Source organism: Rhinolophus ferrumequinum, chromosome 18 (assembly GCF_004115265.2).
Source record: "Rhinolophus ferrumequinum isolate MPI-CBG mRhiFer1 chromosome 18, mRhiFer1_v1.p, whole genome shotgun sequence".
In the NCBI taxonomy this organism is placed as follows: domain Eukaryota; kingdom Metazoa; phylum Chordata; class Mammalia; order Chiroptera; family Rhinolophidae; genus Rhinolophus; species Rhinolophus ferrumequinum.
Genome location: NC_046301.1, coordinates 39,090,628 through 39,108,666, shown reverse-complemented (window position 1 = coordinate 39,108,666; position 18,039 = coordinate 39,090,628). Strand labels below are relative to the sequence as shown.

The window sequence follows — 18,039 nt, the reverse complement described above, 5'->3', positions numbered from 1 at the left end:
AAAGACGCTGTTCCCACCCTATCCTCGTCCCTGAACGCCCTTTTAGGCTCCATACTGTCCGAGAGTGCCGTCAAACCCTGCGAGGAGAGCCTAATTAGACCAATCAGGGGCATCCCTCGAGAGAACGAATTGCGAGGACGCCCTCTAATTTGAGCCAATGAGAACGCGCGTAGCAGAGACCGCTGCCACGCTTATGGAGAGGGCAGGCCAATCGTAGTGGCCCGCACAGTCTGGGCGGTGGCGAAGCGGGTCCCCAGGTGGCCCCTCTAGGATTTGCCGGGGCAACGTGGTTGTCAACCCTGGGGACCTCGAGCGATGGCTTGTTTCCCCACCCGGTGATCCTCCCGGCTCCTGTCGGATCAGAAGCTGTGCCTATGCCGGAAGTGGGGCTACTCCTGGGCGCGCAGACCCGACTGTGGTTCCCATGGAAACTGCTGACTACCGCTATGTGGGATAGTGAAGGGGACTGAGCCTGGTGGGAAAGGGGGCGACTGGCGGGAGGCGGCCCCAGCGGCCGGACTCGCTCATTCTTCCCGACACTTCTGTCCCTGGCTAGGGTAGCCCCCTGGTCCGAAGCATAAAATGAGAATTTAGCTGCAGCCCCGCCCCAAGAGCTGGTGAGGAGCCGGCGGGGCCAATCCGCACAGGGCGCCTCAGGGCTCCCTAGGGCACGTGCCCGGGCTCGCGGTTGCGGTCCCAGCGGTCACGTGGCTGCAGCCATCAGGGCCCAAGCGGCTTGCGCGCCACCTGGCGGCGCGCGGCCTGGTCTCACTCCCTGGCTGCTTGCAGGATGAGGCGGCGGCAGCCTCAGCATCCTCCTCTGGGAAATGGGGCCAGGGCAGCCACCCCTACCCCCGCGGCTTCCTTTTCCAGGGACACGCGGAGCCCATTCTACTTTGGTGCTTTGGCACTAGCTGTTCCTTCGGCCTGGGATTTGCCTCCCCCAGCTTTCTTCAGGGATGGAATCTCTTTGTTATTCTGGTCCATGCTCAGTTGCCACCTCCTCAGAGAGGCCCTCCCTGACCATAGACTAAACAGCATCCCCGGAAATATACTACTCTATTTTCTGTACTGAACATCTCCCCAACGGGCCCCTGAGTTCTAGGGTGGGGAAAGAGTGACCTATGAGGGATTTTAGAACCAAGCGTCAGTACTGAGTCCTGGGAGACGTCTAGTGGCCTCTCTGGGCCCCCAACCACACAGCCCTTACCGTGTGGGAGAAGCGAGTGTTTGGGGTTGCCCAGGCACTGCCGAGGCTGACAGGAAAGGGCCCCGTCTGGTGTGCAGGGGCATCCCTTTCCTCCCCCGCCCCAGGCCTTGTTCAGGAAAGGATTAGAGAGGGGCCCACTCAACTCAAATCATCCAGGCCTCGGGAAAGGTTATGTCCTTTTTCGCTCTTTAATCTCACTCTGTTCTTTTGAAACAGTTCAAGTAGTGCAGCCCAAGGCGCCAGCTCCGGGGACAAGGCGGGGTGGGGTGGGTGGGACCAGCCCTGGGACGGGGTCAGGGCGCCTCCTTCCGACCTGCGGTCCGAGCAGCCCTCGCAGCTGTCTGGGCCCAACAGGCCCGGGTGTAGCGTCCGAGCGAGCGGACGAATAAATAGGGACGGTCAGTGGTCGGGTGGCTCAGGCGGGCTTGTGGTCTGGGTGGCTTTTGAGTGTGTGGAACTTGACGCTGTCCAGCTTCTCGAAACGCTTCCCGCAGCGCTCGCACGTGAAGTTGTACTGCACCTCGGCCATGTGCTTCTTCATGTGCCAGTTGAGCGACGCGCGCTGTCGGCACTGGTAGCCACAGATCTCGCACCTGCAGGGAGTTGGTGGGCGGCACCAGAGAGGGCGGGGCCGGAGCTCAACAACAGGGGCGGGGCCGGTCCCAGAAAGGGGCGGCACCATCTGGGACCCTAGCACAAGTGGAACTGGGCATGGCAACTCGAGGAGTGGAGCCCGCCAGTAAGACCTGTTTGGTGGGGATCCAGGCCAGGATCCCCTCCCTCCCAGCTCCCTCGCAGGACGCCCGTCACTCACTGCAGAGGCGTCTCGCCGGTGTGCGTGCGCCGGTGTACCTCCAGGTGGTTCTTCCTCTTGAAGGATTTGCCACAGGTCTCACAGGTGAATTCACGGACACCTGGGGAAAACGCGAGGCTGAGGGCTCCACCCTTGGAGAGGGGGCTGTCGGGTGTCTCTGCTGCGCTGCAGAGACCAGACAGGGTGCAGATGGACCAAACCCCACATCTTCCGGGCTTGAATACCGACTCTAATAAAGAGGGGCTAAGAGGAAGGCTCACAGTCCCTCCTGAGACGCGGGGAGGCTGCCCAGGAATACCATGAGCAAAGCTGGAATGTGAACTCGGGTCCCTGAAGGACACAGGGTGTAAATGGCCAAGCCAAGATGGGTCTGAATTTGACCCCAATATTTGAACTTTGAGGCGACTTCACATAAAAACCCAAAGTTCTGGTCTGGAAAAATTTGGAGCTGTGCCCTTATGCTGGGCACAGATACCAGCACTGGCCACTGTGTCCACAGCCCACAGTCAAGGCAAAGGAGGAACTTGGAGCAGAAGAAACAGAAACCCTGCCCCAGCCTCACTCCACCATCCTGCCCATCTGGGGTGGTTCACTCTCCTCCCTCAGCCCCGGAACTGCTCCCGCATGAGACCTGCTTACAGGAGCAGGGAGGTGCAGGGGCCCCCAGTTGGAGAAGAAACAGTCAGCCCTTGCCCAGCTCCACATGATTTATGTCAGTGTCACTGTGACTTGTAGTTTCAGCTTAGCAGAGGGCACCAGGTTAATCATTGTACTTCCATCATTTCATGCCAACCCATGTGGAGGACAGGGAGGAGGCTCTGAGTCCTGTGCCTGCGTTTGACCCCACCTGCCCCAGCCCTGGTGCCGAGGCCGAGGCCTGGGCCTGACCTGAGTGGATGATCATGTGCCGCCGCAGGTGGTTGGATAAATAGAACTTCTTGCCGCAGCCTGGGTGGGGGCACACTTTGGTCTTCCCTTTCCGATGCACGAGGTTGACGTGATTCTGGGGGCAAGACAGGCAAGAGTGGGGCTGTGGGGACAAGTGAGGACAGCTGGGAGGCAGGCTGGGGCTGACCTCACTGGAGGAGGGAAGAGGGGTGCTTTTGCCCTTGGGATGAACTCCCAGCTCGGAGCTGGGGACCAAGGGCAAAATTGGGATCCAATAACAGCTTTACTGAGCACCTGCTACAGCCAGGCTATGGGATGGGACATCAGTCAACCTTGTCATAACCCCGTGAAGGGGCCCAGCCATTAGCCCTGTGTATGGATGGGGAAACTGAGGCTCTAGAGGTTCAGTGGTTTGGCCTGTGTCTCACAGGTGGGCAGTGGCAGGGCTGGGACTGGATTCCAGGGCTGTCAGCCCCACAGAGAGCTTTTTGCTATGGTAGTATGTTGTCCCCGGGGCCTGGGGCAGATAGATACTCCCCAAGTTGCTCATTTCTCTCTCCTTTCACTCTTTAAACTCACTAGCACATCTGCCACTCCAGTGCCCAGCACCAGGCCTGGCACTGGCAGGTGCTCAATATGTGCTTAATGAAAACATGACTCAGCAAATACAAGGGTCTACTGGTGCCACCTCCTGTGCCTGGAGTGGGGATATGACCCTGTCTCTGCCCTTGGGGCATCCCATCCAGGCCCAGAGGGCAAACTACAGGTACATCCTGGTGGTGCAGTGACCTGGGGTTCACAGGCCCCACCAGTCCTGGGGGACTGGGGTGGGCTTCCTGGTGGGTTCAGGGGCGTCCTGAGTTGAGAGGGTGGCCTGGGCAGAGGCAGAAGTTTGGGTAGTCGGAAGAGCAGAAGTGTGTGGGGAGCCACCAGGCCAGGACCAGGCAGCCACTTAGGGTGTGCAGAGAGAGGCTGTGGGTGGGTGCCCTGGAGAGTCGGAAGGGAAGGTGGCGAGGTGACGCCTGGTGCTCTGTGGCTGAGGCAGGGTCTATGGGAAGCTGCTGAGATCAGCTGGGGAGAATGGGCATGCGGGAGGCAGGTCTGTGGCGCCTGCTGGGCCCTCCACGAGCCACACTGCCCACACACCCCAGCATACAGGCAGCTGGACACAGAAGCAGGCCTTGCCCAGCCATTCGGGTGGTGGCCTCACCTGGAAACTACTAAGGGCTACATACACCTGGCTGCAGCCCTCGTAGGGACAGTGGAACATCTCGAGTAGGCCATCGGCGTCCATCACCCGTGACCGCTTGCTACGCCGCCTCCTGGAGGGGAAGGGGCTCATGGCGTCAGGGCTCCCACACCCAGCCAGCTGTCCTTGTCTCCGCCCCCTCCCACCTGACACCCACTTCTCAGGCTCCTTGGGGATCTCATAGATGATGGCTGACATGTCACTGCCGTCCAGCTCCTCCCCATCTGCTTCTGCCTCAGGCTCTGTACTCGCAGGAACTGTCGCTGCCAGCTCTGCCAGCTCTGGGGCCACTGGCTGTTCCTTCTCCTCCTTCTTGAGCATGTACAGGTCCTCCTTCTCTACGGGGTGGACACAAGGTGGGTGTCCACAGGGACTGAGGCTGTTGAGGAGCCCGCTGTGGGGCCACTCCTTGCCCTCCCCCTCCCACATCCCCCCCAGTCCTCCCAGACTAGCATGGCCCCCCACACCTTTCTTGGTCTCGATGCCTGCCATTGCGGCGGGGTCCATGGTGATGGGCTGGCTCCCCTCAGGCTCCGTCTGGGTGTAGGCCGCCACACCCTCCATCATGGAGCAGGGCACCTCGTCGCCCAGGCCCCCACTGGGGGTACCGCTGCCTGCTGCCACGTTGAGGTGGATGCCCTCGGCCGTGAGGGCATCATAACCGGGGCCTGCGATGATGATCACCTGGGAGCCGGGCACCATGCCTGGCATGGGACAGCTGGCCACCACCTCACCTAGTGCCTCCTGGGGCATGTTCTCAAAGAGGGTGCCAGGGCCTGGGCCCACCTGCACAGGCACCGGCACGCACACCACCGTCTCCAGGGTTTCAGGTCCACTGCCTGCTGGGTTGGGGCACAGCGGCGTGCCCTGCTCAGCCAGGCTTTCCACGTGGTGGACATCAAAGGGGATGTGCACGCCCTCTTGTGTGATGAGCCCACTGCTGCCCGCTGGGCTAGTGGGGGTAACTGCCGCTGTTGCCACTGTCACCTTGGCTGGCTGACTTTCAGGGGGCTCCTCGGAGTCAGAGCCAGAGCTGGAGCTGGACGAGTCGGAGCTGCCGGCCACCAGGCCATTGTCTACTGTGGTGATAGAGGAAAGGGGACAGTTACAATAGTGGCAGCAGCAGCTGGTGTTTGCTGAGGCCTCACCACGAAGCTGTGACTCCTCACTGCCACAAACAGCAGTCACTTCTCAGTCTCCATCCCCTCAGCCTCCCCAGTCGACCTGGCTCCTCAAAGACACTCTCCTTCCTCGGCCTCTGGACCCACTCTGGTTTCCTAGCCCCTTCCTGATGGCTCCTTCTCAGTCTCCTCTTTTGCTCTTAGAGGTCTGGAAGGTTCTAACCAGGGCCTCTCCTGAGTGCTCTGCTCAAGCCAGGGTCTCAGCCGGGGTGATGGTCTTAAATACAGCCCTGGTTCTGACACCAGCATGGTTTCAATACAATTTTCACATTCTCCACCTGGAGTTGGTGTCAGACCCTGCCAGACTGACCCCACCTCCGATGCCAGCCGAAAGTCATGGGCCACCTGTACTTCTGGTCCTAGACTGGGAGTTCCCACGACCAACCCCCTGCTTAAGTTTGATATTTTGCTAGAACAAACAGAACTCAAGAAAATGCTCTACTTCTGATTACAGTTTTATTATAAAGGATGTAACTCATCAACAGCCAGACGGAAGAGATGTATAGTGGCAGGGGCAGGGGCAGGGGCAGAGAGCTGCCAAGGCCTCTCCAGGGGTGCCAACCTCCCAGCACCTCCATGTGTTCACCAACCTGGAAATTCTCTGAACCTCGTTGTTCAAGAGTTTTTGTACCCCCGTCTCCAGCCCCTGTCCACTGCCTGGGGATTGGGGTAGGGCTGAGAGATCTCCACCCTCTAATCACGTGTTTGGTCTTTCTGGTGACCAGCCCCCCTCCTGAAACTACCTAGGGGTCACCTCATTAGTATAGACCCAGGTATGTTCCAAAGGGGCTCCTTGTAAAAGGGACTCATTATGATAACAAAAAACATTTCTATCACTCAGGGAATTCCTAGGGTTTTATGAGTTCCGTGCCAGGAACCGGGAACAAAGACCAAATATCTATTTTTATGATGCTGCCACCACCCTGGTTCCTTCAGGTGGATAGCTTTTGCCTGGACCTGGATCTCCTGTGGAGCTACAGACTATTATGTGCCACTGCCTCCTCTGCTGTCCCCACCCCACCATGGGGTCTCACAGGCATCTCACACTCAGCAATTCTGGGCTCTGAATGTGCTCTCAGAAAAAGCCCGCAGCATTCACGGATGTCCCTGTCACAGTAGATGGTAGCTCTGTCCTCTAGTTGCTCAGGCCAAGTCCCAGGGCTATGCCTGACTTCTCCCTTTCCCTCACACCCACTTCCAATCTGTCAGAAAAACCTGTTGGTGCTGCATCCAAAATACATCCACAGGCTGAAGCTTCTCCCACCTCCCCCGTGCACCCTGGTCACGGCCCCATCATCCGCCTGCCAGCACCGTGCAGTCCCTTCTATCTGGTCCCCTGGCTCCTACTTCGACCCCGCCTCCCCAGTTTGTCCTCCCCACAGGGCCCAGGGAGCCTAGGAACACCTGCTTAGGCCACTTCCCTCTTCGGCTGAGAACCTGCTCATCAATTTCTGTGAAGGAGACAGACCAGCTGCTCACCAAACCTGAGTCTGTTTCGCCTGACACCCAGGTAGACTACGTTTCCCAGCACCCCTTATAGATAGGTGTGGCCACACAGCTGAGTCCCAGTGGAAAGTGAGTAGCAGTGAGCTCCCAGCCAGGAGCTTCCACCTCTGTGCCCCCCAGCCAGCCAGGACTCAGAGGAGGCTGGAGCCCCAGAACAGAAAAAACCCAAGTCTTGGGATGGAAGGCAAACGTGTGGGTCAGGGGTGTGTCTGTTTCAGTAGCTGGTCTTACTGAGGTAAGACCCTTCCCAATTCACTTGGCATAGCAGCCCAAGCTCTCACTGCAGCCACACAGCCTGCCCCTTCTCTCCAGCCCCACTGGCCTCCCTCCCGTGCCTCGGGACACTAGATAGCTTCAGCCTCAGGGCCTTTGCACTTGACATTTGCTCTGCCTGAACCCTCTTCTCTCAGACACCTGTGTGGGCTCCCTCCCGCACCTCCATCAATGGTATTTTTTCAAGGGAGGCCTCTGCGCACCTGTCTCTCCTTTATTTCCCCCTCTATAGTTCCTACCTTCCCGTGTACTCTGTATTTCACTTGTCTACTGCAAAGTGCTTCCTGCGCACCGTCCCCAGGGCCCAGAGGCTGTATGATACTCAGTGAGCCCATGTTTGTAAAAGTGAGTGACCCTCAGAACAGGGATGTGAGAAACGCCAGGGGGCTGACATCTTACCCAGGTGTTCGGTGCTAAGGTCCTCAGGGGACAGGAAAAATGAATGACTGTCCCTAAAGTTACACACTCGTGACATAGTTGGGCACACTGTCTGGGAACCATGTGTTCCACACCCCCAGAGGGTCACATGGAGAGTGCGGGCTCTGGAGACAGACAACCGGTGTGTGTGTGGGGGGATTCCAGTGCTTGTTCCCCCAGCTGTGTGAACGGGCGCCTTCTATAATCTCTCTGGGCCTGGGGATAACTTGGCACCCACCTTTGGGTATCTGATGAGTAAATATGTGTAAAGTGCTGAGGAGTTAGCACCCTATCAAGGTGTCCCACTATCGTTAGTATCCTAATGCCCCACACAGGCCCTGGGTGGGAGCGCAGGCAGCAGGGGATCAGCCCCTCCTTCCTGTCCCCGGCTCCACTCTGATGGAGGGGGCAGTCACCTAGTGAGTTGGGGGGCATGGCTGGGTGTGCGTCTGGGCCCTTGACTGCAGTGTTAAGGCTGCCACTAGACTTCTCTCAAGATGATAACAACACTCATGACTGAGATGGCTGTGCATCCCCAGCCTCCCACAGTCCTGGCAGGAGGTCCTTTTCCTGAGTGCAAGGTGGCAGGGCTGCCCCAGGCACAGAATAAATAAGGGTGCTACTGAGGGTCCAGGGCTGGGTCAGGGACACAGCCACTCCCTCACGACCCCCAGCACCCACAGCAGACCTGGCTAATCAATCATTCCGAAGAGCCCAGATCCAGCAGCCACTAGTGTCAAAGTTAATTTGGGGTGCAAGGGGGCTCCTCTGGGTGTCACATCCATCCCAGCTGGACTCATCAACAGATGAGCCAGTCATGTTACTCCCAAGACCTTAATTTCTTGAACTGCTCAGTGGGGCTAATGACAGGGCTATGGGGAGAACTCAGAGTGCTTTGGGGTGGGCCTGGAGTAGAGCACAGGACAGGATGACAGAGGGGTGAGCTGCACGCTGGAGGCCTGACCAACACAACGGGACAGCCATTGGCCAGGGTGCCTACCCAGAAAGCCTCTCACCCACAGCTTCCCCTCACCAGCTGGGATGCCACCTGCTCCGAGATGCCTGCCAGTAAGCACTCAGCCCCGTGACTGATCCCACCCTCAGCCCTGGTAGGGCACCTGGCAGTGGGCCCCACGCTCCTCATCACAGCTCATGCCAAGCCCCTGAAGCAGGCTGGCGGCCCCTCCCCCACAATGTCTCTTCTGCTCCTCCACCCGGTCCCACTGGGCCTTTGTAACTGAGTCCCTCCCAGTCCTGAGCTGGCAGCCAGCCAATTCGTGTGACCTGGGATGGCAGGAGAGGGGCAGGGACACTGAGAGACAGGACTGCGGGGCGATGGGGGGACAGAGAACGAGAGACAGAAAGGGTGTGAGATGGAGGAGAGATGGGGAGAGACAGAGGGGGGAGGCAGGGAAAAGGAAGGACACAGAAGAGAGAGGAAGAGAGGAAACACCGAAAGGATGAGTGAGACAGAGAGAGAGAAAGCAGAGAATGGAGAGTAAGGAGAAGGAGAGCAGGATGGACAGACGGAAAGAGATGAGATTGGGAGAGACAGATCTTGAAGCCGAGAAAGGGCCAGAGAAAATAGAGGAAGAGGAAGAGGCCAGGGGAGAAGAGCCACCCTGGTGAGTCTGAGGCCCAGCAGCCTTTCCCTCCTTCCAGCCACTGAGCCAGGTTTCCGGGACCCCAAGCCCCGCCCTGCCTGCGACTGGCCTTGGGCACAGATGGTCAAACTGCTCTGTGCCTCAGCTGTCCCTGTGTAAAACAGGACCACCTCTCAGGCTCTGTAAGGACTCAGAAGATTGCAGCCCGGTTCTATGAGTCCGCGCTCCATCCCGGAGCTAGAACCAGTGCCATCTAGTTACTGTGATGTTTGTGACAGTAGCCTGAGGCTATGAAACCCAGGAAGGCAGGGAGTCCAGGGTGACTCTCCCCTCGAGAGGCTGTAGCCCTCCAGACACTGGAGGCCACCGTGTGCCCTCGCCCTGCAGACCCACCTTTGTCACTGTCGGGATCCGAGTCGCTGAGCGGCTTCAGGGGTGAGTGCAGGTCTTGGAAGTAGCGGTGGCCAGCTTCGCACTGCCACACGGCCGTGGTGTACAGGCCAAAGGTGGGGTCCAGCTCGGCCAGGTGCGGCTCGTATGGGCAGCGGTGCTTGTGGTCCTCGTACCAGATTACCACGTTCTTCAGGCAGTTTACATTGCGTCGCCGCCCTGCGCACACAGGGCCGGGGTGGGTGTGAGGGGCACGGCTAGGTCACCCATGGCAGCACGGCCCCCAGAACTACCTGGGCCTTCTGGCTCCTAGGGATTGAGACAACCTTGAGCACTGTCCAGGCCTGTCCCTGGTTTACAGGTGAAGAAACTGAGGCTCAGAGAGGTGGGACACACCCTTGAGATAACAGACTGGCCAGAGACTGTCCTCACTATCTGAGTTAAGTTATATAAACAGTGGGGCGTGACGCATATAGATGCGCAATCATTGTTGGCTGTTTCGTATTGTTATAATCCGTTCCTCCACCCTGCCCAGCTCCCACCCTGGTGCCCTAGTCTATTCCCCCCAAAACCACCAGAGGGCGCCTGTGAATACTTCAGTCGGGTCACAGCTCCTCTGCTCAGAGTCCTCACTGGCTCCCACCTCACTGGGGGTGGAAAGCCAGTCCTCCCAGAAGTTCACAAGGCCCTGCATGTTGTGCCCAGTCACCTCCTGTCCACCCTTCCCCTGGCTCACTCCACTCCAGCCGCGTGGCCTCCTCCCTGTTCAGCTGCGCCAGCTGTCGTCCTGCCTCAGGGCCTTTGCATTGTCTGTGTCCACTTCCTTTCTCTCAGCTCTCTTTCTCAGTCAGCCCACCCTCCCTTTCCCTCTAGCAGACCTGACTCTGTCCTTTTTCTCTAGGTAGCACCTAGATACCATCTATGCTTCTCTGTTTCCGTTTCTTGTCTGCCTCCAGCACTAGATGTCAGCTCCCCAAGGGCAGGGACACGTATCTGTGTTGTTCCTCCTGTATATCCAGCACCTACCACTACGGGATGGGGACAATGAAGTCAGACCACCGGGGTTCAAATTGTGGCTCTGCCACTTCCTAGTTGGGTGGCTCCAGGCAAGTGATTTGGCTTCTCTGAATCTCAGTTGCCCCCTCTGGCCAGGGGTCCCCATTCCGAGGGCTGCTAGGGAGGAGGTTCGGGAGTGAAGACATCCACAGGGCACAGAATGGGGCTGAGGACACTGCGAGTGCCCAAGCAATATGTGTGACGATCCTGGTCCCTCAACCGAGTGGGAGGAAGGTGTGCCCCCACCCTTCCAGGCTGGGAGATGAGGAGGGGGCCCAGAAAAGGTTCTTGGGCCTAGGGATGCTGCCCAGGGCCTCCAACACAGTGACAACCACGGGGACACCATCAGTAGCACTTGCCCCCTTATCTCCATCCCCACCCCTTGGGATTTGGGGGTCACAGACTTAGCTCACCCGGCCCCTGCCTCTGAGAACTATGAGGAGTGGGGCTCACTACCACCAGACAGCTGTCCCTAGACTGCTGGCTCTCACCCTACTTGACATGGCTCAAGACCCACAGCCCCAGGGCTCAGGGTCAGGAGGGATGGGCTCCAGCCTCTGCTCTGACTGCCCATGCCTGGCTCCCCTTGAGCCTGGCACAAAATATGCCCTTCAGGCCCTGGCACAAGCTGTTCCCTCTGCTCTGCCTGGCTTTTCCCTGGCTGACTCCCACACACCGGGAAGGAGAGTGGAGGAGCGAAGGGGACCACTAGGAGACTGGAGGACCTGAGTCTGCAGTCTAGTGCTGCCACTTTCCAGCTGTGCAGCCTGGTGGCCTTCCTGGGGGTCTTTATGTGTGAGATGGGGATGATGAGGGCACCTGATGGGCAAAACACAGGTTGGGTCCTGGCCCCACCCGGGGCTAGGTCAGAGCCCTCCTCTGGGTCCCAGTGCCCCAACTTCTCCCATCAGCCCTGCTCAGCTGGTTCCTTGTCTTTCCCACGAGACTGTGGGCTCTGTAAAGGAAGGGCTGGGTCTGCCCTATTCTGCACAGCACCTGCCACATGCAGGCCCTCCACAAGAGGTCCCTGAGAGAATGAGGGAGCAAAGGGGGAAGGAGGGAGGGAGGAAAGGAGAAAGGGAGAGAGGGAGGGAATAAAGGAGGGAGGGAGGGAAGAAACAACAAAGCCAGTTACTCCCAACACCCGGCCCCGCTCCCCTGGCTGCAGTCCTACTTACTTTTCTTCCTCTTTGGCTTTTTAGGGACCTGCTCCCAAGGCTTCCTGTAACAGAGAGAGGCAGGGAGGAGTGACACAGGGCCTGACTGATGATGAGGTAACGACAGCAACTCTGGCTACTGCTCCTGCTGCTCTGGGGCAGCACGTGAACTTCTTTCCTGGGCCTGTTAATATTTCTCGTGGCCCTTCACTTGGGCTCTCTCCTGCACAGACTCCAGCCCTTGGAGGGAGGTCTAGTATCATCACCCACTTCACAGAGTAAAAATCTGAGGCTCACTCAGCTGGTGAGGCCTCCAGCCCAGGGTCCCGTAACCAGTGAGTGGAGAGGTCTGAAGCGGTACGGAAAGTTGGTGTGGCATGCAGAATTCTAAGATGGCCCCACAATCCATCCTCTGGGGTACATGTCCTGTATAAGCCTCTCCCCATGAGTGAGGCATGCCTGTTAATATGACAGGATACCACTCCCGTGGCTAGCTGACTGAATGAATCAAGAGGGAGCTTATGGAGACGGGCCTGACCTAACCAGGGGAGCCTTTAAAAGGGTCCTGCTGAAGTCAGAGACCAGAGGCTGAGAATGAAGGGGTCACGTGGCAAGGACATTAGAATGAACTGCCTCTGGGAGCAGAGAGCAGTCCCACCGACAGACAGGAAGACTGCAGGGACCTCAGTACTACAACCATGAGCACATGAATTCTGCCAATGCTCTGAGGGTGTCTGGGAGCAGATCTTTACCTAGTCTTGTCTCTAGATGAAGACACAGCTGGATGATAATGTTGATTTTGGCCTTGTGAGACCCTGAGCTGAGGACTCAGCTAAAATGTGCCCAACTCCTGACCCACAGTGAGATAATAATTTGTGTGGTTTTAAGCCACTAAGTTTGTGGTCATTTGTTACACAGCAACGGAACCTGGGCTGCCCCATCCAGAGTCCTGCAGAGTCTGCCCCCCAGGCTGGCCAAGAGCCCGGGGAGATTGTCAGGCTGGCATTGCTCCGACCCTAACTGCCTATTCCATGAGGACCCCAGCCCAAGATGCTCTCCCTCCAGCAGTCCTGCTCTTGCAGCCAGCTCGGGCCCAGTCAAACACCTGCTTCTGGGGCCTTCCACACCCTGGCTGAGGCTCAACACACCAATTGCAAGCCCCAGTAAGCCATGGCCTTAGGGAGCCCCGGCCAGGGCCCTTATGGCCTCCTACCCCAAGATGGCCATCAGGTGTGTTCCTAACCCCACTTGGGCCACCTGGCTGTGGCCCAGCACCAGCTCTACATAGACTGAGGGCAGGTACTTTGGATCCATCTCTGGACCCTCTAGAGGCCTCCCTCTGCCTTCCTGCCACCATGCTTCCAGGTCTGCCCACCTCACTCTGGCTGCTTCCTTGTTCTTCCTTTTCTAAGCTGCAGCAGCAGCAGGCTCCGTGACACTGGGTGAGTGACCATGCCTCCCTGTATCTCAGTTTCTCCATCTGTAGCAAGGGATCATAATAGCACCTTCCTCATGAGGTTACGTACATTGTAAGGAGCTTGGTGCAGCCCTGGCAATCAGTACTCACTCAGCAAACGGTGACAGTGATCGTTATGGTTAACAGTGTTATCGGAGCCAGACCCTGGAACACTGACCTCCTCGCTGTGGCTGGGCCATGCTCTCAGCGCAAATATCCTGACAGCCAGTCCACGGTCTCTTCTCAGCTCCATTGCCCACCCTCTCTGTCCTGTCTAGCCTGATAACAATTCTCAGTCCCCGAGCCCCAATCTCCTTTGTCCTTCTTGCCCCAAGTTCTAACCTCTGCCTGGTGATCCACTCCCCCTTGCCCATCCCAGGAGTCTCTACCCCCACCAAGGGATCAGGCTGCGCAGACCCTCCCACAAACCCAAGTCTAAACACCCACGGCCACTTCCACCCACTCATGGCCTCCCTATGACTGGGGTGCTGGGAACACATTGTGGTGGGGACAGGCTTGGCATCAGTCAGATCCCAGTTCAAGTCTCATCTCTGCTATCGAATGGCTGTGTGGTCTCAAGCAGGTCCCATCTCCTCTGAGCCTCAGTTTTCTCGTCTGTGAAATGGGTATAACAGAAGTGCCTCCCACACAGAGCTGCTGTAGGGATTAAATGGGATCCGGCCACATTCTGACCTTAATGCAACGCTTTTTTCTTCAACCCAAACTACCTTCCCTCACTGCCTGCTTCTCTAAGCTCTACCACCTCTGTGACTCCCTGTAGTTGTCACCTGCATCTAAGGACAACAGTTGTTGTTGGGGCTTCTCTAGGGCATGGTGGTGCTTTCCTCTCAGTGACTAGCCCCAAATGGTCGCCAGCAACTGTCCTTTGCTCCCCTCTGCGCTTTGCTTTTACTCTTGACTTGACAGTCCCACCAGCATCCAAACACGCTGGCACTTCTAACATCTTGGATTAAAAGGACCTTGAGCCCCTTCCCTGCCAACTTTCGCACTATTCCTTTGCCATTGTCTGCCTGAGTTGTCTACACTAGCAGTCTCCATGTCTGTGCCTTCATCTCCCTTGAGCCCCTCTAGTCAGGATTTTTCTGCACCATGCCTCAAACTGCCAGGTTACAATCACCAGGGATGGCTGTCTCATTCAGCTCGGCAGTATTTGACCCGTAGATCCTTTCCTTGGCCTCCAGGACATTGCCCTGCCTGGTCCTCTGCCGGCCTCCCAGGCTGCTGCTTCTCCCTCACCTCTGACTTCTTGAAGCATGGAGAATAGCAATGGGCTCACATCTGTGTGCTCTGTTCCCACGCATCCCCTTGGCAAGCTCCATCACCATACCATCACCACCCTGGTGACTGCCACACTCAGCTCCTGCCTGGCCCTCTCCCCACCACAACACTCCAACCTCCTCCTTGACACCCCATGTAGGAGTCTCATATGCAAGCTGTCATTCTGAACCCCAAGCTGGCCCTTCTCAATTAACAGCAACTGCAACTTTCCAGGTGCTCAGGCCCAAACCTGTGGCATCTCTCCTTCCCTCACATCCAACCACTTTTCTCCACTTCCCATGGCCCTGCCCCGGTCGAGCCCCGCCACGGCTGTCCTGGACCAGTGCAGTCACATCCTTCCCGGCCACGGCTGTCCTGGACCAGTGCAGTCACATCCTTCCCGGTCTCCCAGCTCCTGCCCTCCCCTCCCACAGTGTCAACATAGGAGTCAGGATGATTCTTTCGATTTTCTTAAGAGTTTAAGATGTGAAAAGACAAACACACACAGAAAGCTAGAGAGAAGAGTGAACCTCCTTGAACCCATCAGTAGCTTTAACAATAACTGTCAACTCTGGGCCAACCTTCTTTCAACTTATACTCCACCCATTCCTCCTGCTACACACACCCTGGAGAGCGCTTCTTTTAACATCTCAGCCAGACATGTGACTTCTCTGTATTTCTGAGCGAAACTCAAAACTCTGCACTCAAGGAAGGCAAAAAAATCCCACCAGAGCTCCCACTTCACTGGGAGGAAAAACCAGGGTCCTCCCTATAGCCCACAAGGCCCCATCACCTCCCTGCACTCGTCTTCTCCCACTCTTCTCCCTCACTAATTGTGCTCCAGCTACACGTTCCCCTTGCTGGCCCCTGTACAGATCAGGAACCAGGCAGGGTTCTGCCTCTGGGCCTTTGCCCTTGCTATTCCTCCTTCCTCTAACACTCTTCCTCTGGATATCTGTATGGCTCTCCCTGGCCTCCTTCCTTCAGGTCTTTACTCAAATGCTGTCTTCTCATGGTGGCCCCCGATATCCTATTTAAACCTCCAGCTCACACTCCTGATTCCTCTTTCATTATTTCACTTTTATTTTTTCCACAGCCCTTATCAATCTTTCACATACTACATCATTTATTTATTATGTTTCTTGTCTGCAGCAGACAAGCCTTTGCATGCCCTATGCCCTTTAAAATGTCAGTTCCATGAGGCAGTGATCTTTTTGTTCATTGCTGTATCCTCAGCACCTATACGTGTGTCTGGCACATAGTCGGTGCTCAATAAATGTTCCTTAAACGAATGAATGAAGAAACACTGGAAATTCCACTACGGACCATTGTTCCCTTTTCCCACTGGCTGCTAGAAAGCTCCAAGGCAAACTCAGGACCTGTTCGCCATTCCCACTTCATGTCTCTTGAACTCTTCTGGTTTTACCTCACCATGGCACAAAGCTGCCCTTGTCATGTTCCTGTGCCTTATGCCTCAATCCAAAAGCACTGATTCTGGCCTCACTGTGTCCTTAGTTTTTTTTCACTTCTACCTTCTTGTCCACATTCTACAGCCCTTGAACTGAAATCCTTCCAGGTACAAGACAGGTTATAAATAATTGAACAACTGAAATAACTGATTCCCTACCTCTGCTCATGTCTGTTCCCCACAGGGTACTCCTCACCCAGGTTGGTATATTTTCCTGACTATCCATGGGCCCCAGGGCCAGGTTTTTGCCACTCACTGACTGGGTTGTCTCAGTGCCTCTGCCTCAGTTCTGCAGGCCCACACAGCTCCAGCTCAGTCAAAGCGTTTCTGCAAATACCACTTTCAGTTTAGGGACCTCCAGGGGCTCCCTCTGGCCAGTAGTTCTCCAGCTGCAAATCAAGTCTCCCCAGAAGCTTTGCAGAATAAATAAATAAATAAATAAATAAGTAAATACAGGGTCTGCAACTCCACCCAGAAACCCAATAGTTGGACACTGGCTTGAGGTTTTTGAAGCACCCAGCATTTCCTGCCATGCTCTTGGGCATATAACCAGCCTGCCACCCTGAGGAGTGGGTGGGTACAATTAGGCAGGATCTGGTTGATTCCTGACCCTCAGAATCTCTCCCCGGAGAAACGAGAAAACGTGTGCAAATAAAATCAGGGCAGAAAAAGTCTTTTGTTGCAGCACTGCTTGTGATGGAGAAGAAACATCATCCTAACAGCTAATACGTGGAGTGCTCACTATGTGCCAGCACTGTTGTAATCCCTTTGCTGTATTTTAACTCATTTAATCATCCCATCAACCTATAAGGCCGGAAGCGAAAAATTCCACCAACACTGCTCATTCTCTAGACAGAATCTGCGAAGGCCCCTCCCTGCCCTCCACCTGTGCAGCTAACTCTGGGTTTTCTCTTCACTTGAGTCTCCCTGGGCTGAGGTGCTCCACAGAAGCTAAGCGGTTTAGGGGAATGAGATCTGGATTGTGAGGGGTCCTCAGGGTATGTGGGTCTAGGGTTGTGGGAATGGGGCGACACACAGTCCAAGCTGTGGCACTGGAACCTCATGAGGGGCAGAGTCTCAGGCTTCACTGAGGGAGTTTTAGAGGATGAGGCTTGCGAGATCCCACGGGTCAGCAGGAGCCTCCGGCCACGGAGGATTCAGGAGGCGGGGCCGCCCCTCCAGGGACTGGGCAGTTAGAACGCTTGCAGGTGGGGCCCGTACCAGGATTGGGCAGCCAGAGCTCTAGCGGGCGGGGCCAAGAGCCCAGGAGGCAGGTCGAGGCTGGGCGCATCCTAGGATTGGGCGGTCGGAGCGATGGGAGGCGGGGCCGAGAGCCAGGCGCGTTCTAGGACCGACAGTCGGAGGGAGACCCAGGCCAGCACTGGGGCTGCTGGGCGGGGCTCAGAGGCGCTAGGGGCGGGCCCTGGACGGAGGGGCGGGGCCACACTCAGCGGGGGATGGGGGCGTCTCCTCCCTCGCTCCCTCCCTCCCTCAGGCCGGGCCCCCTCACCCGTGGCGACCGCTCCGCTGGCCGCGCTCCAGCGAGATGAGGTAGGCAGCGAGCTTGGCGTCGCTCCAGCCGCTGCGGCGCCGCAGGTCCACCCAGGGCCCGTGCGCCTCGCCCAGGTACACGCGCCGCACGTCGTACTTCTTCCGGGACTCGAGTCGCCGTCGGGCCCGGTCCGACTCCGTGAGCCGCGGCCGGCCCCGCGCCTTGCGGCCCGCCGCGCCCTCCTCGGCCGCCGCCTCCCCGCCTGCTCCCGCCTCAGCCTCCGCCTCTGCCTCAGGCGCCCGCTCCGCCATCCCCCCCTCCCTGGTTACCAGCCTCCCCCGTTGTTAGGAGCCCGACCGGAAGTGGCGCGCATCTTCAGCGCCGCCGGGAAATTTCTCATGGACTCACCGCCTCGCGGCGCCAAAAGGAGACCGAGCACGAAAAGTGCGCATGCGCGCAACCCGCACGTGCAACAGCCCATTTCTTACTCCTCTTCTGTTAAACTTTCTAACTTCGTAGAGATGGAGGAGGGGCTGAAGGCTTGAGGACAGCCCCAGGAAGAAAGAGGCAGGTGAATCTGTAGACCTTGGGGGGTGGGGG

The 18,039-nt window shown here is 57.3% G+C and overlaps 1 protein-coding gene across 2 annotated transcripts; it reads right to left on the bottom strand.

The window, feature by feature from the left end:
• Positions 1–1,384: 1,384 nt before the first annotated feature.
• On the bottom strand, positions 1,385–17,981 carry ZNF653 (zinc finger protein 653). Of its 2 annotated transcripts, none has more exons than XM_033134583.1 (9): positions 17,458–17,981; positions 11,767–11,810; positions 9,536–9,751; positions 4,629–5,240; positions 4,319–4,499; positions 4,123–4,234; positions 2,913–3,027; positions 2,025–2,124; positions 1,385–1,803 (listed from the first exon to the last, which is right to left on the bottom strand). In XM_033134583.1, the coding sequence occupies exons 1-9, from the start codon at positions 17,748–17,750 to the stop codon at positions 1,626–1,628; spliced, it is 1,851 nt and encodes a 616-aa protein (XP_032990474.1). In that variant the 5' UTR covers positions 17,751–17,981; the 3' UTR covers positions 1,385–1,625. The 2 variants fall into 2 exon arrangements, with proteins under 2 accessions (XP_032990474.1, XP_032990475.1); XM_033134584.1 differs by having other exon boundaries at positions 1,613–1,803; positions 2,025–2,189; positions 17,458–17,765.
• Between the last annotated feature and the right edge of the window lie 58 nt (positions 17,982–18,039).

Bases quoted from the DNA above. Each gene is read 5' to 3' on its own strand.
- ZNF653 (XM_033134583.1), bottom strand. From the start codon at position 17,750: ATGGCGGAGCGGGCGCCTGAGGCAGAGGCGGAGGCTGAGGCGGGAGCA. The intron at 11,811-17,457 runs GTGAGGGGGCCC...TCTCTGTTACAG, and splicing joins CAGCGGAGCGGTCGCCACGG to GAAGCCTTGGGAGCAGGTCC. The intron at 2,125-2,912 runs GTCAGGCCCAGG...CGTTTTCCCCAG, and splicing joins GCACATGATCATCCACTCAG to GTGTCCGTGAATTCACCTGT.